Source organism: Chamaea fasciata, unplaced genomic scaffold (genome assembly GCF_029207755.1).
Source record: "Chamaea fasciata isolate MVZ Bird 193981 ecotype frontalis unplaced genomic scaffold, bChaFas1.0.hap1 SCAF_1, whole genome shotgun sequence".
NCBI classification, from domain to species: Eukaryota; Metazoa; Chordata; class Aves; order Passeriformes; family Sylviidae; genus Chamaea; species Chamaea fasciata.
The window spans coordinates 96,501,421-96,526,308 of NW_027094086.1; the positions used below are offsets into that span (position 1 = coordinate 96,501,421).

The window sequence follows — 24,888 nt, forward strand, 5'->3', positions numbered from 1 at the left end:
AGCATCAAGGGAAATATAGGTTGGATATTAGGAAGAAGTTTTTCACGGAAAGAGTGAATAAATACTGGAACAGTCTGCCCAGGGAGGTGGTGGAGTCACTGTCCCTGGATGTGTGTAAAAAGAGACTAGATGTGGCACTCAATGCCATGATCCAGTTGAGGTGTTAGGGCTGGGTTGGACTTGATGGTCTTGAAGGTCTCTTCCAACCTACATATTCTGTGATAGAAAGATGGAAGGGAAGGGAAGGGAAGGGAAGGGAAGGGAAGGGAAGGGAAGGGAAGGGAAGGGAAGGGAAGGGAAGGGAAGGGAAGGGAAGGGAAGGGAAGGGAAGGGAAGGGAAGGGAAGGGAAGGGAAGGTTGGTTGTGGGGGACAGGAGGAGTGACAGGAACAGGTTAAGTAGAAATATATCACACCTCTCTGGGTTCCATGATTAATACCATTGGGCCAGGTGGCAGTGCCCAGGTACCTCCCTGCAGGGGGACAGGTTTGATACCATCTCTTGCAAGACTCTGGATTGGTTGCATCACTTTGCATCATGTGTAGTGCTGTGGTGCAACGCCTCAGGAATGAGTCTGGGGAGTGCTTTGAGGGTCTTTGATTATGACACTTCCTCAGCTGCCCCTCAGATGAGTGTCCTGTGGACGTGGCTTTCCTGGAGTGGGAGGTTTTACAGCTGAGCCAGTTTGTGTAACGGACAGTGGATGTTCACTGCTTCTGACCAGAAGTCATGTCATATACCCAAAACTCTCCTCATCCCACCTTGGCTGGGGAGGAGTCTGTGCAAACCTGGCTGCAGATAAGCCTGTGGGCTATGGCTCCCACCCCGAAGCCAGCTGGGGATGATTTTCAGGACAGCTGCTGAGCTAGGCCCTCCTGTGAATGCATCCTTCTCCCTCAGCCTTATCCATTTCTTCTCTAACCTGAGATGGTTGAGAAAGTGTCACTTCCATCTTATCTCATGTTCTCTTAGGTGGCTTAACTCACAGTTCAGGGTTTTAGTTAGGAGGCCCATTTAGGGTGGGGTAGGGTTTGGCAGCGCAGCTTCATTACACACTTTCGCCATAATGGGCAAAAGTCCTTTATAATAGTGTTTCAGCCATGAAACTATAACATTTCAGTCTCTGACAGTGCTTTCCAAATGCAATTGGTCTGACTGTGCTTGTGTTTATCAGTAATAATCAGCTATAGTGAATTGTGATTAATGAGATAAGGCAGGATTTTAAACTGAGATTTTTTTAAAATGTGGTTGTCAAAAAGGAGAAATTACTAACTAGTTCTGCATTGAGAAGGATGTTCATGCTAAACCAAAATAGTGTGAAGTTCAGCTATTGGCAAATGATAAATTGCTATGTCTGTCTAGTTATTCAGTTCTCAGATGATGAGGATGTTCTTGTGTAGTGGCAAATATGATGCCAGGGGAACAAAGATCATAGAAAACAGAACATTAATTTGTTTTTGGATACTTTGCTGCTCCTTTCAATCCAGTCCCCTTTGCCTTATCTACTCACTACCTATAATGAGAACTAAGTCTTTAAATGTGCAGAAAAATACCTGACATGATGTGTGTCCAGAGAGGGAAGTATATATAAAGCAATTTTAAACCTAACTGATTGAAGAAGTGAAACAAAATTCTTCCCAATCTTTTAATATGCTTCTTTTTATCCTTGAAGTAAAATTTATTTTAAAAAGTGTTTTAAGGTACTGTTGCTGAGGAAGGGAGCATTTGTTCTTTTTTCCCAGTGTTTAATAGACTACTCCTGTGACAAATCATGACTGTATCCCTTTGTATTTAGATGTGTTATGTACTGCTTAATTGCAGGGATTTGTGTATTCATCCTTGTCCTCTCTAAACAAAACATATTGTTTTGAAAAAAAGATTCTTTCTTTGCCACCTGACAGATGAAGAAGAGAATAGAATGCGTATGTGTTTGCTTTACTTATTTTGAAAGAAGAGATAATTATGTCTGCATTTTTCTGATTTTTTTTTACTTCCCCTTTTTTCATGAGAAGAAACTTTGCTTTGAAAAAATCCCTCAGGCCTTGCAAAATATGCCTTTGTGCCCATATGCATAATATCCACGTTCTGTGTGAACAGTCAGTTAAAGAGTCCAGCATCAAATTTGGTCTTTTTCTAGGGTTTCTCTGAAGGTGTGCTGATGGTTGGAAATTCTGAAAGTATACGGGTATCACAAGTATTTCTAAAAAGTTTATGGGGGAGGAAAGAAAGCAAAGTACAAAGATTTTATTAAGATGAATCATTAGATTAACTTTTTGTCTGTTTTCAAAATAAGTTTAAAATTTTGGGCTACTAGATTTTATAGACTACAACTGACATGTGCAAAGCAGCAGCAATTTCCCTGAAGGTGTTTCCTCTTGGAGAAGACTTCATATTGCACTTTTAGAAGAGTTCCCAAAATACAGATAAAAATATATCAAAGTCAAAGAGGAAAATAAACACTTACATTCCTTCCTTTACTTTAAAACTCCTAAGGCAGTAAGGTGGCTTTGCAGAGACAAAATGTTGGTGGTGGATGAAAATTAATCTATTCTGCCTTTTGAGGCTGAATAGGAGGTGAAAAACAGCACTGTCTAGTCAGCATGGGAATTACAGAGAGCTATACAGTCTTTTAACAAATTGACAAAATCTAAGTGGAAGTAGACTTGCACTTGCAGTGGTTGTAGGAATTCTGGTGGGGACCTGAGCACTCTTCTCAGTTTAAAAATCAGTGAAAATCAGGGTTCTGTACATCAGGCTTCTTTTAAAATAAGTATCCGTGAGATTTGGACAAGGTGTTTCCACTCAGGTCCCCCAAATACGTTTGACTGGGGTTTTTTTACAACAATGAGGATAGAGAAAAATATCTTACTTCTTCTGGTGTCCTATTCATTATACATTTGCACTTCTGTACTTCTTGAGAGTGTGCATTGTTCTTGAACTGTTTTTCTCTCTTTTTGATGGATTCTCTTGCAGCCATTGCTGTTCTCAAGGAAAAGGAACCTGGGTCTTTCATTGTTCGAGACAGTCATTCTTTCCGGGGGGCCTATGGGCTAGCAATGAAAGTTGCCACACCACCTCCTTCTGTGCTACAGTTAAAGAAAGGTACTTCTATATGTTATTAAACAAGATATATATAGTAGGTAGTCCTTATTGGTGGGTAGTAATCTGTTGGAATCTTCCCCTCTTCTCATAAGTGCAACTTGAGTTGCAGGCTACGTTTGATGTGTTGTTAAATTCAACTGGATACAAAGCCTGTTTTACTATATGGTTTCACCATGACTTGTGTGTTGTGGCTGTGCATGTGTTGTACCTCATCAACCTAATAAAAAGTCAGTGTCATCTCAGCAATTGCTCTTCCCTAGCAATCAGAAATCTGCATCTCATTCACAGGCTGCAATTGGCTGGAGCACTGAATATTTTTGATCCCAAAGTTTTGTTTTGAGACAGTTCTATTTCAGATATAAATCGGAAGAGATTCCTAAGGATAATTGTTTAAAAGAAATGGTGATTTATATACCTACTTTGTCAGCTCCAGTGCCTCCATTTATAACTTGTGCCTGATGATTGTGAAACATAACATGAGAAGAACATGCAGAAATCATTAATTGATATATGGAAACTCAGCAGCCAACATCTGTAGTGTTCTTGGTTCCATTTGTACTACTGCAAGGTTAGTGGAGTGGTTTTTATTGCTGCTGGTTTTCTTTTACAAAGCTTATTATGTTTCATTAGTACATAATGACTGGTGAGGTCAAGCAACTAAGATTACAGGAAAGTGTTTATTCTTAGTGCTGTTTTTATGGCAGTATGGTTATGGTGTTTTGGTTTGTTTTTTTTGTTAGGCTGTTGGTTTGGATTTGCTTCTTCTGGGGCAAGGTTAGCAGTTCACCTCTATTACAGTAACACTTTAAATCTGTTTTAATCTGGTATCTTGAAACAATTTTTAATAACAGCTTGCCATGTATTCCTTTTGTTGCCAGTAAACATCAACAGAACCGCTCCAGTGTCTTACTTAATGAACTCAATGTAGCTGTACTGGGGTGGTGATAGCAACAACTAGGAGGCAAACTGAAAGTGGCTGGTAGGTGTTTTTAGTAGTCTCTTCTTATCATCATTGATGAAGTCCAGGAAGACATGAAAACAAACTCTGCCAGCCTTTCAGAGACAGTTTATGTTAACAGTAGTAAGGCTGTAGCATTCTTCCACTTCTCACTTCAAGATACTTAGCTTTTTTGGTTTCCACTGTTTAATCCCAGAAGGCACAGATTAGTTCCATTTCCTGTAGTGTTTCTTACTCCAGGCTTCCCTTTCCCACATACCTTGTAGTAATTTTTTTTAGTTTGGTGAGAGCACAACAGCAAACAGTATGCTGTTTGAAAAAGTGATCAGTGCAATATTTTCTTGTGTAGCAGTTTCTGCTGTCCATATTAATGTATTCATCTGTATTGGCCTGAAAGTCAACCCTTGAGGTGTTTCCTGGTAGATCAAAGGAACATGTGTTTGTAGCTCTTCTGTTAAGGTTTGAATGGTTTGATAGCTTTGTCTTGTTGGTATGGAATAACCTTCTAATTATTTGGAGAAGGATTTGTTTTGTACTCAGGTATGAACTACTGTGAATCCATCTTTCAAGAAATAAGACTTAAGTTCTCTTAATTATATGTCTGCATATATATGTATATGTTTAAAAGGATGTTAAATCTTGAGGGAATTTTTACATGTCTCTTGGACTTTGAATCTCCTCTTTTCATCCAACTCTGCAATTTTGGTTTGTCTTATATTCCTGAGATTAAAACTGTCTTAAAATCTAGTGAAACCTTAGTGCTTCACGTAAATGTTTTCAGGAGCAGAGACTTAGCATAAAACTGCAGAAATTTGGAAATTTAAAAATTCGCTGAGGAAATTGCCACCATTACCTTTGTGTAGCTACATCTAGTCTTTTAATCTGGAGAACTTCTGTGAACAGAAATGTCACTGGAAATTGGAATATTTTTTCATACTTTTACTTTCTTGTCACTTTGGATACAAGTTCTTTTAATGGGCAAGTGCATCAAAATTTCTAACCATTCATTTTTCAAATTTCTGTTCCTGTGTGTAGCTGGGACCATGCTTGGACATTTTTGGACACCAGTGTATATTTGGATGTCAGTGACTTAAGAATATAAAACCATTTCCTCTGGCTGTCTAAAGTGAGCTGTTTGCTTATTTGTTTTTTTGCAAAATGGCCTTTTAAGTACATCTTGTAACTTGCAGAGTAGGTCTAATTGTATTCTTTCCATTTTGTATATAAAACATTTAGTGGTAATGTGGAAAAACTGCTTCATAAAGATACAGTTTGTGAAACTTGTATGTTAATTGCTTCTTTTCATGAGCTTTCTTTTTCAACACAGTTGGAGATTTGTCAAATGAACTTGTAAGGCATTTTCTGATTGAATGTTCTCAGAAGGGGGTACGCTTGAAAGGATGCCCAAATGAACCACATTTTGGTAAGTGCTGTGCATCACAGGGACAGAGGAAATGTTGGCATTTGCCAGTGCTGACTTGGATGGAATACAAGAGAGACTACTTTGTTTGAGTCCTGATGACTTCTCTAGGAACCCATTTCAAGGTTCCAGGAGCCTTTTACACACTTACATTAGGCAAATGTGCAGGGCACTCTAGCACACATGCATATGACCAAGCTTCAAACAGTCAAACTTGTCTACCACTACCAGTGTTGCTGCAGAAAGCTGAGCTAAATCACTCATCATCCTAATTGATTCAGGACCTTTTGTCCTGTGTTACATTTATACTGCATATCAGGTGGCTAAAAATGACACCAGAGTGAGATATTCATGAAGTACATTATGCTATGTCAGCCTGCCTAATATAGTATGATGGAAGTACAATACATGTAATGGCAAACAGGCAGAGACCTACCTAGCTGTTCACTCATTTGCTTTCCACTCATTAAGGGTAGGAGGGGAAAACAGAGTAGGAAAACTTATGGGTTGAGATGAAAACAGGGAGATGCTAACCGGTTACAGGGCAAAAGAAACTCAACTTAGGAAAAATTATTTTAATGTTTTTCCAATTAAAATCGATATTCAGGTAGTCAGTCGTTGAAGGTTACATTCAGTGAGGGTAGCTGGGTTTGCAAGCTGGAAGTGCAAACTGCAGATTGATCTGTGGGTGTCCCAGGCAGGAGGCCATGACCTGCTGACCCTTTGCATAACAAAGGGTCCAGGGACCTGTGTGGCCAGGTGACCAGATACTCAAGAGATGCAGCAGCAGCCAACCCCCAGACTTTCCTGCCCTTAGACTGTAAGGGTATCTCTTCTTGAAGGCACCCAGTTTGAGCTGTTATTAAGTTGTTGCACCAAAATTAAATTATTTTAAGGATCCAGAAGTCTGAGACTCTGCTAAGGGAAATGTGGGGTTGAACTTGGGAGGAAACATCTGACTTCAGGTGTGGGGTGTGTAGCTGTGAAGGGGCTTTGCGTACCAGCTCAGGTGGTGCAAGAGTGACTGCGGGAGTGGCTCCTGGATGGTCAGTCAGGGAAGTTTCCTTAACATGAGAAACAAAGACAGGTATTAACACTTTTCCTTCCCCTTTTCCAAGCTCAATTTCACTGCTTCCTCCCAGGCTCCTCATGCCCACTGCAGTGGGTGTGACAGCATGTGGTCATTACAGAACAGTTCCTCTGCTTCATCCCTCTCCCAGTTTTTCCTTCCTGGGATGTTGCCTTTCCCTGTAGGCTGCCATCCTGCAGGAAAAAAATCTGCTTCAGCATGTGCTCTCTGTCAACCACAATAAATGTCCCATCTGTTTCAATGTGAGGTCCTCCAGAGGTTACAGGGTGGAGGATGACAACTTTGATACTCAGAACATCTCCTTCTCCTCTGTCCATGGCATTCCCTCTGCTGTGTCTCACTCAGCTGTTTTTCCATAGATGTCCTGCAGTGGGTCTGCTGGAATGGGCTGTGTTTGGCATGAAAAACCCCTGAACTCTACCCAGAGGTCATCCTGCAGCCTTCCTACCCCCTGTTACAGACCTTGTCACATACACCAAATACACCTGTGAAAGGGTCATCTACCATAAAATTAACAGATGTGAAATTAAAGTTGTATTTAAAGTAAAAGTCGATTGAAGTTTATCAGTATTTGGCATGACACTTAAATCAGAATTTTTGGTCCATTCCTACTTCAATCTTGAATACCTGTTTAGGCACCTATGTAGCCCTACTAGTCAACTGGTTTGAACATCTCCTAGTCTTTCAGTGTGTACAGCCTTTGCTGGTTTGAAAATAAACCACAGTGAGAGATGAACCCCACACAAATGCCTTGAGAGCAGGCTGGAGTTACAGTTTAATAAAAAATATTAGACTAAATGCAGTGATACAGAAAAACTGGCTTAAACTCACAAAATCAGAGTCCAACTTGAGCCCTGTTGGTCAGGGTGGTCGTCGCAATCTTTTTAAGCAGTGGTTGCAGTCCTGTTGAGGTGATGATTGCAGTCTTGTTGAAAGCAGTGGTCCTGTGAAAGATCTGGTCCTCCTCTGGATCTGTTGAGCAATGGTGGTGGTGCCCCAAGTCCCCAAAACCGCAGATGATACACAGTCAAGTTCAGGTGGTACCTCTCTCAGGGTGGGGAGTTTCACGATGGAATGATGCAATACTCGAGTCCATGTGGCCTCTGAGCAGAGACGACCCCCTCAGGATGGGTGTAGTTACCATGGCTGAGTTCATTATGAAAACCAGAAAACATAGCTTTGCAGGGTTTGCCTTTTTTCCCTTATCTAACACCGAGCCTGCAGTCTGAAGAGTTGGGTGGGCATTGGGAAGCTGTTGAAAACAACCCACTGTTAACACTTTATCAAGAATTATGTAGATGGGAGTAGAATACATAGCTTGGTTACACCCCACATTGTAACCCAGGACACAGCCTCAAAACTCCTTCACAAAGTAGGTGAACAGGCACTATTACACATGTTTATGGGTAAGATAGTGAAGGACTAATAGTATCAATCTGTCTTTGCATTTCTGTAAGACCCATGTAGAATTGGGTCATCTTCCCATTTCAAAGAAGTTTTTGGTGTAAAGATGAGGTTGGTTTTGGTTCAACTGGGACTTTTCTCCAGCACATGGTTATGATGTTTGCTGCTTGTTAGTAAATGGTATTGAAGGATGGCTTTTTGTACAAACAGATTGATGAATATTATGCCTTCCTCTCACTCCTTATAGTCTCACATGCTAGTATCAAAGATAACTAAGGTTGAATTACTTCAATTATGCCAAGACCAAATTGCAAGAGTGACTTTGAATAAAAAAGAAGAATCATGTACATCACTGGTGCATGGAATGGAAGAAGTTTTACCTGGACTATCTTTTATACTTTCAGAAGTACAAAATAGAGGAGCACGTAGACAGAACACTAGATGATGAAGACTAGGTGGCTAAGAGGTAGAAGTTGCTTTTTTTACCTCATCATGCAGCACAAGTGACCTCTTGTGCTCTTACCACCTTTGTGAGAATTTATAACATTTAGTATAGCAGAAGTTGAGAGTGTTGAAAAGAATTTACTGACTTCTGTATTTGTACTGATTTTGTCATTTTTGTGCTTTCTTCATTTGAAACACAGACATTTAGGTTAGGATCTAAGCAGTGTATTTAAGAGGGAATGGGAACATATGATTGTGATTAATGAGTTCAAGAAGATCTTGACTTAGGTCCCAAGAGATTTTTAAAAGGAAGCAGAGGGGGCCCTTAGTCTATAAAATACTTGAGAGCAAACATAACTTAAGCATTCTTGTCTACCAAGTTAACCGTGTGTGTCTTGTTACTCTTCTGACCACAGGGAGTTTGACAGCTCTAGTCTATCAGCATTCCATCACTCCACTGGCATTGCCCTGCAAGTTGCTCATCCCATACAGAGGTATGCTTGTTGAAGTACAGAAGAGATATTCCCAGCCACGATTTGCTTCAAAGTGTCAGTGTCTGAAGGCGGGTGAATGTGTCGCAAGTTGAGATCTAAGCAAAAATGCACTGAGGAGGAAGCTATGTTGTTGTCTTCAGTATTGGTGATGACCGTTATCCAGAGTGTTTGTGAGCATACTGGTACTGTGATATTCCAGTCATAAACATATATTCATCATAGAAGTCCATACAGTAATTTACCATGTGGGAAGACAAATGTACTTCTTAGACATGACATTATGCCATGTGTATGGTTAGGTTTAACCACTCATTCAGGTGTGAATAGCAAAAGGACAAGTAGATAAAGAGTAGGTGGGGCCCCGAGTGTGACAATGGCAAGAAGAATGTCACGACTTGCACAGGTTCAGATATTGTTCAAGTAAATAATAAAAAAGCCTGTGTTGCTGCATGTGTTTATAATTCTAATTTTGTTTATGCTGATTTCATAAGCCACTCCAAGACAAAAAACAAAATATTCATGCTTGTCCAGTAATTCAGTTGTCTGATATTCTCCCACGTGAAGTTAACCCCAGACACATTATTGAAATATTAAATGTTCTTGTGGTTTATGACTTTAAAGGGTTTTTTGAACCCTCTAAACTTTTGTTACAGACCATATGTTAACGTACAAAAATAGCATTTGATTTATGCAAATACATGGATGAAACCATTTTAGCACAAAAATATGCTGTGGTAGATATGACAAGAGATCTCATGCATTTATATGGCAAAACACCATGGCAGTTTGCTTGTTCTCTTTATCCCCCTCACTTAAGACGGAAAACTTACTCTGTTCTTCCAGAGGTACAGGACTGGAACATTTGCCTTGTCTTGAGTAAACATACCACAGTGAAATTTTATTTTGGATTTATTTTTAAATCTGATTTGATAATGCATTTTAAGGTGGGCTTCTGTAGTTAATGACAGGATACAGTGCCTGGAGTATTTAAAATGTTTGGATAACTGTAACTCTAGCCATATGAATAGTCACAAGCTGTATTATGGCTCTCTTCCTCATTTGATTATATTCAAAGATGGCATGCCTTATGCTAAATGCAGTAGTAAGTGAAATCTTTTTACATGCATTTATACACCTGAAATAACATGTTGGTGGACAGTTTTCTTACTACTTTTAACAGTCAATTGAGAGATAAATGTTCCACTGCTGTCTTAATAGTTTAGATGGGCTTTTTCCAGCTTAAGAAGAAAGTTGTGTTGTCATCCTCTGAATCAAGATAGAATTAATGTATTCCATCGTGATAACACAAAGTGTTTCTGCATAAATTAGTGTAAATTATACAAATCAAATGAGATCATTAAAATCACACTATACAAGATATTTTCAGGGTGTAGTGAGGGAATATAGCAATAAGTATTGTCTTAATGTGTCATCATGTGAGTTCCTCCAGCATACATCTGTGTTATGTCTTTTATTGTCAGGAAATAAAGGTTAAGCATCCCACTTGCAGTGCTTGAGGCAAAAAAAACCTTATGCAGCACAAAACTTATATAAATTATTATAATTTCAGATAAAAGGTGGTTTCATGTTTCTGGCCAAGAGTTGTCCAGTAGTTGAGATCACAGTTACAACTGCTAAGCTCATACATGAGTGTGGACTTTGATTTGTTGATTCAAGTCCATACAAGACATGGACAGTGTTTTCTGTTCGCAGATCCCTTGGAGGAGAAGGCAGAAACGTCTACACAAACTGCTGCGAACTCAGCTGCGGAGCTTCTCAAACAGGGTGCAGGTCTGTTGAACTTTTATCCTTGTATTTGACTGTTACCAAAGTTTGTATCTTACAGGCTGGGAGAAGCTGAAGCTTAGACTGGATTAAAGGATGTGTAAAGATATCCTAGTTAAATTTATTGTGCTCAGTAGTAGTGTAAAGGGCACTGTGAGGATATATACCAGTTTTTTTCTGTTTTCTGAAACCAGCTCCTATGTTCTACAACCCTGTGTTTGGTTTCTAGTCATGTGTCTCGTGAGAATATGAGGTATACGTAGGTTACTTCAAACATGGCACTTTTTAGGCAGGACATTGCTTTCATCACTGATAAACTTTGAGAGGATATTTTCAACCTGTGGTTGGAGAGGTTCAAGAGCTATGTGTGAGGTCTACAAAAGCCACCTAAGGAAGGTGTTCAGTTAGGGTTAAGTTCTTATCATAGGGGTTAACAATACCACTACAAAATGCTTACTGTTGCATCAATCTGAAAAAAAAAAAAAATTAAAGAAAAGTTCTTGGTACTTCACTTGGTGCTGCATATTATTAGAAAATGTCATATGTCTTTTCCACTGGATGCTTTTATGGATTCTTGTGTACAGTGCAGCACCCATTCTGGCAAGTTGAGTTGTGTTACCGCAAGCGTATTTGATGTGACAGAGGAATCATGATCAGAGTATCTCCAAATGATGTGATGTTATGCACTGTTACCATCTGTATGGCTCTCAAACTGGGGTGTTTGCAACAGCTGTGTAGAGGTGTGTTCTGCTACATATCTGCTTTGTTAGTGTCCACAGAGCTAGTTGAACAGCCTTTCTAAAAAAGTGTGATGACATCCTAACTCACCATATTGGACAATGCTCTAAGTACTCCTGAATAATCTTAAAGTTATCCTTAGTAGAAATCTGGCCAACTGTGTTATTCTGCTGTACAGTGGGTGTGTCCAGGGGATCCTGCCCATGTTCTCCCATGGTCCTTGATTTTTCAGGTTGCTATGCATTCTCCCCAGAAGCCACCCAATTAATGCCATTAGTGCACAGGAATACACTACATTTGCCACTTTCTTGTGAGTTTAGCCTACCACTGGATCCACAAGTGAGTGTTGTGAACAAAGCATGCATTTCTAAGAACACTGCCTCATTACCCTCACGCATTTTAGAGCACTTCTGAAGAGGCAGTTATCAAGCTGGCCAGCTCTGGGGAGAGAGTGTTTCTCCTTGCTTGTGCAGCAATCTGCTGTGACTTTAAAATTTGAGGCACCACTTTGAATGCTGTAATTGAGCAGACATGCATAGCTGAGGCAGTGGCAAACCTTTGTGAGGCTGTGCTGCAAGTGAGTACATGTTGACTTACTAGTCGGTTTTTGTTGTGGCCAATAGGGAAAAAAAAAATCAGTTTTTGTAGAACTTTACTTCTTAGAAAAGCCATCAAAAGGAGCATATATTGTCTTCCAAGAAATACTGGTTTCTCCTTGCTCAGACAATGCTTTTCAAAAAAAAAAAAGAAATAATTCTTTGTTTAGCTGGGGTAGTAGTCAGATAAGTCTTTATTAGAGCTCTCATAAAATGGATCATTTAGGGTACTTAGTACATTTGGTTTTAACCTGTTTTGTTGTTTTTGTTGTTTTTAAACAAAGATTTGGAACCTGAATATATAAATTAGCTATGAGAGGTTCTCAGAGGGGTTTTTTTTTTGCCTTGATACATTAGGGGTCCCTTTCCAGTCACAGAAGCATTCAAGTTGAGGAGTTCAACACTGAAGTGCTGACTCAAAACATGTAAATTGAGTCCTTTCAAAGAAACTTTAAAGCAGATACACTTTCTCCCTCTCCTTCTATACCCACACTTCTCTCACTCCACATGCAAAAAAAAATGTGCTTTCTTAGAATGATTATTTTTTATAGTTGCCTGAAAAACCTAATGAGCATTTCCAGGTTCTAACTGCTGAAGCTGACTAGAAATCCTTTGCTTCTTAGACACTGACAATTGAAGACTAGAAACCATACAGATAAGAGACTTTTCCCTAGAATACACCTTGCTTTCTGTTCAGCAACAAAATTTTCTGCCCAAATAAATTGCAGTTCTTAATTTCTCTTTACGCTGATCAAGTCAAGAAACTAAGCACTCTGAACAAAGGACATTCCCCGTCTATAAGCAGCATTGTTAAGCTGTTGCTGGTGGCACAGATGTGCTCCAGAATGTCACCTGTGAAAGACAGGAGCAGCAACATTGCTGGCCAGCTGCGCTAAACAAAAGGTCTTCCTTTTGTTCTAGCTTAGAGTATGGTTTCTCCGGGATTACAGTTCTTGATACTTTGTCAGACCATGCTGATGTTCTTAAATGAGAAATCTTTCAGTGTTTCTCATTACCTTTCCTCTCCTTTTTAAGCTGAGGTCTTCACTTTGCAACACTTGTACAAGTTTCCATTTTTTATTTTCTGTGCTACAGAAGCAAAGGAATCTACTGTATTGGATAAACTGTATTGTTTGAACTATCACTTTCAGGGCAATCTAGATAAAATGCTTGGAAATTCTTTTATAAACAAAACCTCAGTGTGTTGACAGCAATGCACTGTGTGGCAGAAGAGGAAGGGACTCTGATGTGTGCGGCTGTGAAAGAAGGGAAGCTTCTTGTTCTGGGGAAAGACCAGAGGATAGTGCAGAGCTTTAGATCTGTACCAACCATACACAGTAATGAGGGGAGAAGAAGAGAGCTTATGGTTTAGAATGTTCATCACAGTTTTACTCGTCATCTTAAGTTCCTCTGTGCATGAATTATAATTGACTCAAGCAAAAGTTATTGAAACTTTCACAGCACTGCACAAATACATTTTTGAAATTTTACACTTGCAAATCAAATAAATGAAATGTCAGGATCCCTTCTTTCATTGATAGACTCTGGAGCTTGAAGTTACTGGGCTGATCATGATGCTGGAATCGAACTTGGGCTTATGCAGTTTTTAACTGTATGATTACTTGGTTGTTTTGAAAGTGCCAGTGTCTAGCTCTGTGATTTATGTAGATAGTCATAGGAGAAATCTTAAGACAGATAACAGAATAGCTAAATAAAAAGAGAAACTGTTAGATTAAATGAAATCTTTGCTTTCATAGTAATGTTGGCAAGCCAAATGAAACTGCTGAACAAATGAAATGTAACCGTGGTATTTTGTATGTGTCAACTGACAGTTGTAAATTTTGTCCTGGATACCTACACAAGTGTTTTTACCAAACACAGAATCTCTTGTGCAGGTGTTCAGCTATAGGTGTGCATAATCATTCTTGATTGTTCTTAATTTGTTTTTAAATTTGACTTTATACCACAGTCCCATAGTAAGCATGTGAATAATTCTATTAATTCTATATAATGGTTCATACTTTAGATGGCACTGTACTATGTAGTATTATACAGTAGTATAGTACTGCTATATAATGCTATATAATATTAATACATATTTTCCTAGTGCTCACTGCAGATTTGATATGAAACCATGTAAAAAAAGTAACTGTTTGGTAGCCTTAGAAACCAGTGAACATCTATTTTATAGAGATATTTCACAAGTTGCTAATATCTCTAGAAGAGGAATAGTACTTTTAGAAGTAAGTGCATGCTGAAATAAAGAAAAGGCCTAAAATATGTCAGTAATTTTTTATCAGTGTGGAAATTGTTTTACTAGCCCTGAAATCATTAAACATACAGAATACTATGGAAATAATGAGAAATGAGCTTTGAAATAACCCTCAGTTCTTTTTGATGTGAAAACATTCTTGTTTTGCCAATCAAGTGAATGGTTTCCTTTGAATATAGTTTAAATATTTGAAACTGTAGAATGTATTAATGAATGCTGCAAATGTGTATTTTCTTATTGGCTGATGTATTTGACCCTAAAAGCAAAATATCCCTATTATTTCAGGAATGCCTTTGCTCCAGTACTACCTACCAAGTGTACTCTCTGGTGCTGTCTTGTATTTATTTAAATTTCAGGATATCTATGGGTAATAGATAAGTATAGTCATTGGCTTTGATATAAAAGTATTAAAACCAAAGAGAGAGGAAAAGGCCTATGACCTCTCAAAATCTTTCCCCTCTTTCATTACAGCTTGTAACGTTTGGTACCTGAATTCAGTGGAGATGGAGTCCCTCACAGGCTACCAGGCAGTACAGAAAGCCTTGAGCCTGACACTGATGCAGGATCCTTCTCCTATCTCAACTGTTGTCCATTTCAAGGTGTCTGCTCAGGGAATCACGTTGACAGATAATCAAAGAAAGTAAGCAAAAAAAGGATGGGAAGACAATATCTGGCCCTGGCCCTGTCAGGCGTTGGCCACTATTGATTTGACGTTCCTAGTTACATTTTGCAATATCTGTCTCAGAGGATACTAGGATTATAGGAATGATGGTGATTGTGTAAGATGGCTACAGTACAGGAAAATATATTTTTTAAGCTGTGGACTTTATTTCCATATGGTCTATTTTACCTTTGGAAGGTTACTTTGATATGACATTTTTTATTGTTATTTCTTATAAAAAGGGAAAGTAATGGCTTTGCTAACATTTGATATTGAACCTATGCAGCGAAATAATTTATCTTCATGATGTCTTTCACCAGTATCACTGAACAGAGCTGATTTAAGTAGATGATGTGTATCTCCAGGATCTGAAACAGTGTTTTGGATAGCCTGTAAAAAACTGTGATAAAAAGTTAATTTGTGTTTTCTTTCTTCCTAGTTAGGCTACCGTAAACTCTTTCAATTAGAAAAATTACAATAACAAAGGCAGATCAACAGGAGTTCATTATAGGTTAAAAAAAGAAGTGCCAGACTTCTTCATTCCATTGGGTTTGCAGTCATTTGTAGCAGATCACAGAACCTTTACCTTAATTGTAATGCCTGGGAGTGTGTATATTTTGAAATGTAATATGATCAAATTATTCACAAGTTTCACAAAGTTGTCTGTCCTGCTGAAATAGTATCTAAATGGCCAGGTTTTAGAAAAAATACATTTCATACTCCTAGCTCTTAGCTTGAGAATCAGTTTTCTTTTCGTTTAAAAACTTGATGTTAGTGTTTTAAATACATATTTATTGGATTGGAGCAATTCAGGTGGCTTTCAAAGTCACTCAGAAATAGCAAAAAATATTATCTGTATTAAATTAAAACTAAATATAATCTATTTCTCAGATTAGTTTATTGTTTAGAATTCTAAACATCTTTACTGTGTCTGAAATTTGATTAATTTCTTCCTATCCAGACTCTTTTTCCGACGACATTATTCAGTCAACACTGTTATTTTCTGTGCTTTGGATCCACAGGACAGAAAGTAAGTATGACAAGCAGTATTTTTAATGTGTTATTTGTATTGTTCTACCAAAAACCCCAAATAAACAAACCAAAACTAACGTAGGTTTCATTTTTATTTCTCCATTCTGTGTTTTTTACTGCTTTCTTAATGGACAAGGTGGATGAAAGATGGCCTTTCTGCAAAGTAAGTGGAGTCTCTTCTAACTGCATTTTTTAAGAATATCATTAAAGTGCTCAGTTTCTTGGTGTTCTAAATTACTTTTGTCTGAGATGTGGAAGGGAAAGCCATTGTTTAGAGACAAAAGTCTCTCAGCTCTCTGTAATTAGACATTGGTTACTTCATCTACACTTCTGCAAGTTGGGGCCTAATTATGTGATGGGTGGTAGTGGGATGTCCGGAGCCAGAGCTAGCATGGTTTATTTAGATTGCAGGTCTGTGATTTGACTGGTTTCAGACATTAGGTATATTTGCCTCTCAGTTTTCTGTGTTCTGCCTGTCCAGTACAACTTAACATCAACTTTTTTCACTTAGACTGATAGCTTTAAAAAAAATCCCTCTCCTAGTTCATAGATGAAAACACTCCTAGTAATATTAGTATTAGCATAAATACACGATTAGCATAATACATGATTACCTGTAGATTGCAAAGTGTTTTCTATTGAAGGCAAACGTTGTCACCCTTTAATCAAAAGAAATAACTTAAACAGAGAGGCTCAGCACTTGTTTCTGGAAAGAAACAGAAATAGATGGCTTAAATGCATTTCTAATACTCAGTCCACCAAGATATGTGGCCCTCAAAATCCACTCTTTGGGCAATCCCTGACACAGCACACCACATGCCCCCCAAACTAGGTAAGAAAACAGCAGTATCAAATCAGATTAAATATATCTTGAGGGTCACCAGCATGTCTGATGGCAAACAGTACAGGATGCCGTAAGGATAGAGTAGAAGGAAGGGGACACTCTCTTTTGCTGATTCTCTCTTGAGCTGGCTGGTCCATCTGGACCACTGTGTTTCACAGTCACGTGGAACTTTGTCCATCAGAACAGAGAAGTCTGCTATATGTGCTTGGTTTCTGCACTATCTTTTGTGTTTTATAAAGTGAGGCAAGCTCTGTCAGTTCTCTGACACACTGTGATTGCTGCCCTTGCAGAGTGTTTGGGTTCATTGCGAGGAAGCAAGGCAGTGCCACAGACAACGTATGCCACCTCTTTGCAGAGCATGATCCAGAACAACCTGCCAGTGCCATTGTAAACTTTGTATCAAAAGTCATGATTGGATCCCAGAAGAAGATCTGATGCCTTTCCATCCTTGAATCAGAGCTCTTGGCTGACTTCACCGAAGAAAATCACTGTGAGAGGGAGAAAGGCTATTCAGCAAAAATGTCTGAATATTGTTATTCCCAATAAGAAAAGCAGAGGATGATCTGTGTATTGTGTTTGTGAGAGCTCAGGGGTTTATTTCACAATGCCTCACAAAGCATTATTTCTTCATTTTTGCATCAGAGGACAAAACAAAAGAAGATGGGCGCCACCCAAAACCACATAGCCCTTACCTGAATGAAGCATAAATGAAGAGCTTTCCTTCTGATGGGTTTCTAATATATTTTCATATGCTGTTTCTCATAATTCATTGAAGCAGAAATACTTACTAGATTGCGCTGCTTTTTTCGTTCAGAAAGTGTTTTGTAAAACCTTCACAAAGGCACTTGCCCTGATTGCATCGATGGTAGTTACAGGCCTCGCAAACGTGCTTTTAGGAGAATGATGATCTGAGGTAAACTATTTGCTCTTCCCTATATCTTTGTGATCAGTGATGAGAACTGAATGGAGAAAGGGGAAGATGTATATGAAGTGAAGGTTTGTGCAAGTCGTTTTCTGGTAAGAAAGGAGTGGCAGTGTGGAATATTCAGGAAGATTGCTCTATATTTAGTGTTAAGAAATCTGAGCTGTTTTAGCTTGTAAATTTTTCAATAGAGCAGAAGTGGCAGAACAAAAAGTGTGAAAATCTGTTCTATAATTTGGGCGGTTTTGCATTTTTTTTTAATATAGAGAACTAAGCAGGGAAGATTAAGCATTTTAGTAATTACAGGATAAAAATGAGAGAAAAGCAAAGAGGATGCATTTTTACCTGTGACAGATTATTTATAGCGGATCTCAGATCTCGGTATGTCATAGAGATAATTCTTAAACTTGTTGACCTTTACTTCTAGCACTATTTTGTGTAAGTAAATGTGTGTGTAGCCTGTGCCTTGCTAGAGACAATAGTCTGGTATTTTGTTTTTTCTCTTACACTGACAAGACACGTCCCATTTTCTGCCTCTTTCTGTTTTATTCCCCTTCATAATATGTAATTGTATTTATGGATTCTTTTACCCCATTATTTTGATGGAGTTTTGAGGATTTTTTTACCTTTTTTTTTTTTTTTTAACTTGTAGGAACTATATTTGTTTTGTTATTCCTTAAGTTAGGGAATCTGAAAGTGAATGGGATTTATTTTGTTACTTTGTCCCATTTCTTGAGAGCATTTATGTCATGATTTCTACATCCATCACACTTGTATGTATCTTCTTATCTTTCGTAACACATTGACATTTGAGATGCCTAAGAAAGTGCTATTTAGCTTTACAGAAAATTGATGCAGTAGATTACAGTGGAAGCCTGCACAAGGAGAGTAAGCCACTGAGATCTCCTGTGTAGTTCCCCATGTGCACTCAAAAAGAGCACTATTAGACCCCTGTGTGAAAACTGATGGTTATAATGCAACTTCAGTGTGGCAAGTGCTGAAAAACTCATTGCTTCTATTTCTTTTGTGTGTTGCTGTCAACATTATATTATTAACCTGAGGAATAAAATAACATTCTGTATTTTGCATGTTGATACACGAGCCACTTTATTCACTTGTAGATTTTAATCCTTTTATCCACCAAATTGAACTATGTTTGTCCTGTATAAAATACAGTTTTTTTAACAGCTCTCTCTGTATTTCCTGAAGTATTAGGACCATGTCAAACCTTATTCAGTGACCGTAGCTGAAGAGTTACCAAATTATTTGTGTTACTTACCAATTTTGTGTAAATAACTTAATGCTTTTCAAAAGGAAGATGGTGAGGAAGAGAGAGAGAGAGAAGAAATATTTGAAGGTTAATGTATTTGGGCCAGAAAGTGGTTTATTAGTAGCAGTGGGCATTGGATATCTGTGGAAGGGTGAAGCAATCTAAAGTGCAGAATTCAATAGCTACCATTGAAGCAACAAAGGCAAGTATTTCTGATTAGTAACATCTAATTATAATCTTTTGGCACAGAGGTATATATACTACTTAAACAGTGTTTATGTACCATCCCAAAAAAAGAATGCAGTTCTTACTTCTAGAAGCTTTTCTCCTTTCATAAAATGTGAGAACAAGTTTTAACATTCTTTTGGTGTACAAAGACTCCAGTTGCCCAATCTCATCACCCTGTTGGAGCCTAGAGAATTTCTTCAGCTGACATTTCAAGTAGATTTAAGTCTCAATTAGATTTTCATCTGATGAGATGTAAGCATTGAAATGAGGAGAATTTTTTTACTTTATTTTTTCACTTCTGTAGATAGTAAATTTTAGTGTGTCTTCTTAGACAATAAGCGTTGGCCTTTGGGCTGAAAATAAAATGTCTTTTTTTTCCTGTGTATTGTTATTTCCATTCAGGACCTTATTTTTTTATTCCTTGTGCTTTCTCAAGGTCTGCTGAATTCACAAGTATGCTGGCACTCCTGGTGGTGTTTTCTGAGAGTTTAGCTCTACTTGCTAAGTGGGAAAAAATAAGTTACCCTCTTTCTAAGGGAGATTTTCTATTTTACTTTTCTTTGGATGGTATATTGCCATGTGCATTTGCTTTTTATGAATTAAAAAATGCACAAAGCAAGATAGTTCAGTATGTATGATTATGTAGTATGTGTAGAAAAATATTCATGGAACTTACATGTCCATGGCAAAAACAAGATTAATCTTTATACAGCACTTTCTTTCAAAATTTTTGGTAGATGTGTATATGCAATTTTATAACTAATGCAGCAAGTTGACACACATATTTAGCCAGATTCCTGTTAAGGTGGTAAGTAAATATACTACTATAGTCATACAGTGTTAAACTACAAAAATGCTAAAAGTCAAGTTTTTAATTAAACGGTTTCACGGTATCCAACAGTATGTTTAAATATTTAATGCTTCTTTCTTGGTTTTTCTTACTAGTGAAAATTTTCACTTTTTTCTTGAAGCTGTAAAGAAGTATCTTAGGGTCTTCAGTATATAAATGAATGTTCTATAAATTCTTTGTATAGTCATTTTCTGTGCTCTTCAGATACTGTCTCTTTCAGATTATAATAAAATTACAAATGTGAAATTCCACCACACAATGTCACAGTGCAGTCTGTTCTGAATGAAAGATACCTTCTGGCATTCAAAATTGGCTAATAAGGAAAACCTTCTTCAGGAATTAAGAATAATTTGCATGCTGGGGTTTAGTTGTAAGAAATGTTTGAGGTTTCTTTCAAGTACTTCACATACTTCAGTAACACAGTACTGTGTTAGTGATTCAAGTCAGTTAAAGCATATGATTTTCATAGTTAATTTGTGGTTGTAATGGTATAAAAGTATCTGTTACCTGCATTGCATATTTCAGTGTAAGAAGGAAGAATATGGTATCATCCTCTGAGATACTGTAACCATTTAACTGTGCTTCCACAGTGCTTACACTGGAAAACCTTCCAGAGGGGGTGAGAAATTTAAACCCTGGCTGAAAAAGGAACAAAATCAGTGCATCAGACACACAGTGAAGGTTGAATTATATACATGCTTTATCAGGATTATTTCTGAGACTGATAAACTCTGGTATGTCATGCTTATGCCTTTTCTGTGAGGCATACACTGGCAGGAATTTTTCATTCAGTGTGCTTGACTGTCATTCATCACTACAAGCCATTGTGAGGTTTATGCATGGTTGTAAAATGACAGTTATTCATGAAAAGTGTTGGTCTTTAATTAGAACAAATTACAATGTGGAACAAATAACAAGGATGCAATAGTAAAATGGTTCTTCTGTGTCAGGAGTCCAGTCTCTCCTATTAAACTCTTGTCCTTGAACCTGGATGCCATTGTGTATGTGCTGCTGTTGGGTGCATTTTAAGGCTGCTCTGGAGTCTCTTTGCTCCAGTGGAAGAAAGTCTGCTTTCAGGATTCATCCTAGATACATTCACAACTAGTTTATATGCAGTTGTTTCTATGGCAGTGTTCTCTTGGTATGAATAACTGTTCTCTCTGCTGAGATATTTATGGCAGGATATTTTCTCCCCCTTGTGTCCTCAGTCTTCTTTTGGCAAGGCTAATCAAGTCAGCACTAGGCCTTCATGTGTTTTTTGTGTTTGAAAGGCTGCTTTTTGTCAGTTATGTAATTTCTTTGGAGACACCTTTAAGTACACAGACAGACTCTATAAAAGGGGCAAAGGCTGCTGCCTTGTAATTTTTAAAATGTTTCTATTAGAAAACTCTTGGAACAAGAAAAGTTGGCCCACCAGATGGACAGAGTAAATCCCTCATCTGCTTCTGCTGTTGATACCTAAAATAAAGGTTACAGTAGTGTAAACTGTATCAGGCAGTGTGGACAAAGGAAATTACAAGGGCAAGTAGCTAAAGAAGTTCTTAAAAGACAAAGTCAGAAACAGGAAGCTTGCAGGAGACTTGGCACATCTGGCAAACTACCAAGACGGCAAAGGGGAGCTTTTTAGAGAATTAGAGGATCATGCTGAATAGCTGAGAAGGGATTTGCATTAGATGTCACTACAAGATATATCAAACTGGAACTATTCACTTCCTTTGAAGACATTTAGTGTCTCACAACGTAGAAATGTTTGGACCAATTTTAATGTTTTATTATTTACAGAATCACAGGATGGTTGAGGGTGGAAGGGACCTAAGGAGATCATCTAGTCCAACTCCGTTGTTTAAAGAGGGACATCCAGAGCCATTTGCCCAAACAGCTTGAATTCACCGGGGATAGAATCTCCACAGTCTCCCTGGTCAATCAGTGGTAGTTCTTGGTCACCCTTACAGTGTTTCTTGATATTCAGAGGTAACCTCCTGCATTTGTTTGTGCAAATCACCTCTTGCCCTGTTATAGGGCACCTCTGGAAAGAGCCTGGCACCCTCCCTGTATTTATACACATTGATGAGCTCCCCCTGAGCGTTCGTTGCCAGGCGGCACATCTTCCACAGCCTCAGTTTTGTGTCACTGACAAACTCACTGAGGATACCCTCTGCCTGATATCCATCCAGATCATCAATTAACATGTTTTGAAGACCAGACCCAGTATCAACCCCTGGGGTAGACCACTAGTTACTGGCCTCCAACTAGACCTTGCACTGCTCATCAGCACTAAGTGCCCAGCTATGCAGGCAGTTTACAATCCATTTTACTGTCAGCTCATCTAGCTACATCAACAGCTTGTCGGTGAGGGTGTTATTCAAGACAGTGTCAAAGGCCATAATGAAATCCAGGAAGACAGTATCTACTGGTTTCCCTTGAGCCAAGCCAGTCATTCATCACAGAAGGTTGATCAGGGATGACTCCCCCTTAATGAAGCCATGCTGACTCCATGGAGGTGGTCAGAGGGCTTGAGCACCTCCCCTATGAAGACAGGTGAGTTTGGATGGTTTAGCTTAATTAAGTGAAGGCTTCAGGGAGACCACAGCCTTCCTGTACTTAAAGGAGGCCTGAAAATATCCCCTGCAGCCCCCCTCCCTGCCCCCGGGACAAGCTCTTGAGAGGCTTTGGAGGGATATCTCAGAGGGACAGGACAAAAGATTGCAAAAGAGACTCTTACCCCATGATTATTCCAAGGCGTTTATTCTCTAAGGGTTCCAGGGGCAAGAGAGAGAACAAGGAAGTACAGGGATCTTATCTAGTCTCTCACTCTCGGAGGATGGCTGGCACTCAGCCAATTAGGTCAAGAAAGGAAGGAAAGGTCAAACCATATGGTTACAGGCATTAGGGGTCTTGGGGGGAAAAAACCATTCCCCGGAGAATTACAGCAATTCCCCCTTTTTTCTTTAACAAAGTTACAAGAAATCCCAAATGCCATTGTTACAAGGAAAAGAATAACAAGAAATAACGAAATTGTTTTAACTACAGAAGTCCACCACCCTGTGAATCCCCAGCCCTTGAACAGTTCAGCATTAACAAGATGACAACTTGGATGGAGTTCATCACAGGGTTGAGTGTGAGGTAGGTTTTCTCTGAAAGGGAAAAACATTTTTAAAACAAGTTAAAGTTACTGTTTCTGCTGGAAGGAATCCACACTTAGGAAGGTGGTTCTTCCTTCATCCGGCGGCATCTTCTCTTTGCAGCAGTGGCTACTTGCCTCTCATCCCCTTCTGCTGGAGCTGGATTTTTGGGGACAAAAGGTTTCACTCACTTCTGTGGCATCCACCGAGGGCCTGAGGGAGTAGCCACGCACACATAGCCACGACCCCAGGTCACGAGCTCATAGGGACCTTTGGTTTCCCAAGTTTTGGGGTCCCTAATCAAGACCGGTGGACGCTGAGACAATTTGAACTGATTGCCACTGTTAAAATGATATACCACAGGTGGATTCATGTTTTCAAATGAACAGTTCAGAAAACTGATGGTAAACAAGGCTTTGCAGATCTTCTGCTGCGGAGACATCCACACAGTTGAACCGCTCTGTCTAGTCAAGACCTGCTTGAGCATCTGGCGTGCATGCTCAACCACAGCTTGACCTGTGGGGGAGTGAGGGATGCCAGTTTTATGTTCCACTCCCCACTGCTGGACGAATTCCAGGAACTCCTTGGACACATATGCTGGGCCATTAGCAATTTTGATTTCTTTTGGGATCCCCAACACTGAAAAAGCTTGCACTAGGTGCTGCTTGGCATAAACAGACTTTTCTCCTGCATGGGCAGAGGCATAGACTGCGCCTGAATATGTGTCGATGCTTACATGAACATATTTGAGGCGACCAAAACTAGGAATGTGTAGATGCCTGTCTGCCACATTTCACAACTGCCAAGGCCCTGGGTGTTAACCCCCATGCCCATCAATGGTATGGCCTGGAGCTGGCAGTTAGGACAGGTGGCAACAATGGCTCGAGCCTGACTCCGTGTTAGCTGGAACTGATGGATCAGACCTGGCACATTTTGATGGTATTGTTGGTGGCTCAGCTTTGCCTGTTGGAATATGTCTGCAAGACGTGCCTTTTCAACTGGGGCAGCAAGGGCGTCTGCCTGATGATTCCCCTCTGCAATTTCACCTGGCAAATCAGTGTGTGATCTTACATGCATAACATAGAACGGATGTTCTTGATGAGATACTAAATAAATTAGCCTTGAAAGCAACCTGAAGAGATGCTCATTCTCTGTTTCTTTGAGCACAGACTGCTCTGCTCTGGACACTACCCCCTCCACGTAAGCAGAGTCGGTCACCAAGTTAATTGGCTCCAAGAACTTCTCAAAAGCTCTTACCACGGTGGCCAGTTCAGCCACATGGGGTGATCCCTCCACAAACTCAACATCAGCTTCCCAGAGTTGCGTTTGCGGATTTCTCCAAGTCATCACTGACTTGTGAGAGGCCCCGGATGCATCCGTGTACACTGTGAGAGCCTTGAGTGGTCCCCAACTCCTCTTCTCATGAGGAATGAGGTGGAATTTCTCATTGAACAACTTGTGGGACGGGGCATGGACTGATACCTGTCTGCCGTAGCTGTCCAGAGATAATTGGAGACTGGCATTGCCCTGGAGCAAATGTTCAAACATCTCTTTGGTCATTCTCTCAGGAGAGTTCTTTTCCTCCTCAGAAAGTTTGACCGGGAGGTGTATGCATGCAAAATCACAACCCGCCATTTTACACAGTCTCACCCTGGCC

General features: G+C 39.3%; 1 protein-coding gene across 1 annotated transcript in view; it reads left to right on the top strand.

Moving 5' to 3' along the window:
* Positions 1–21,026, top strand: part of TNS3 (tensin 3) — a 135,578-nt gene extending 114,552 nt beyond the window's left edge. The window contains exons 21-28 of the mRNA XM_066190326.1: positions 2,973–3,101; positions 5,387–5,482; positions 8,834–8,911; positions 10,625–10,702; positions 14,774–14,942; positions 15,925–15,993; positions 16,132–16,158; positions 17,130–21,026. Coding sequence (XP_066046423.1) covers positions 2,973–3,101; positions 5,387–5,482; positions 8,834–8,911; positions 10,625–10,702; positions 14,774–14,942; positions 15,925–15,993; positions 16,132–16,158; positions 17,130–17,274 — 791 coding nt within the window. The 3' untranslated portion in view covers positions 17,275–21,026. The remainder of the gene's footprint in view (positions 1–2,972; positions 3,102–5,386; positions 5,483–8,833; positions 8,912–10,624; positions 10,703–14,773; positions 14,943–15,924; positions 15,994–16,131; positions 16,159–17,129) is intronic.
* Positions 21,027–24,888: the final 3,862 nt, after the last annotated feature.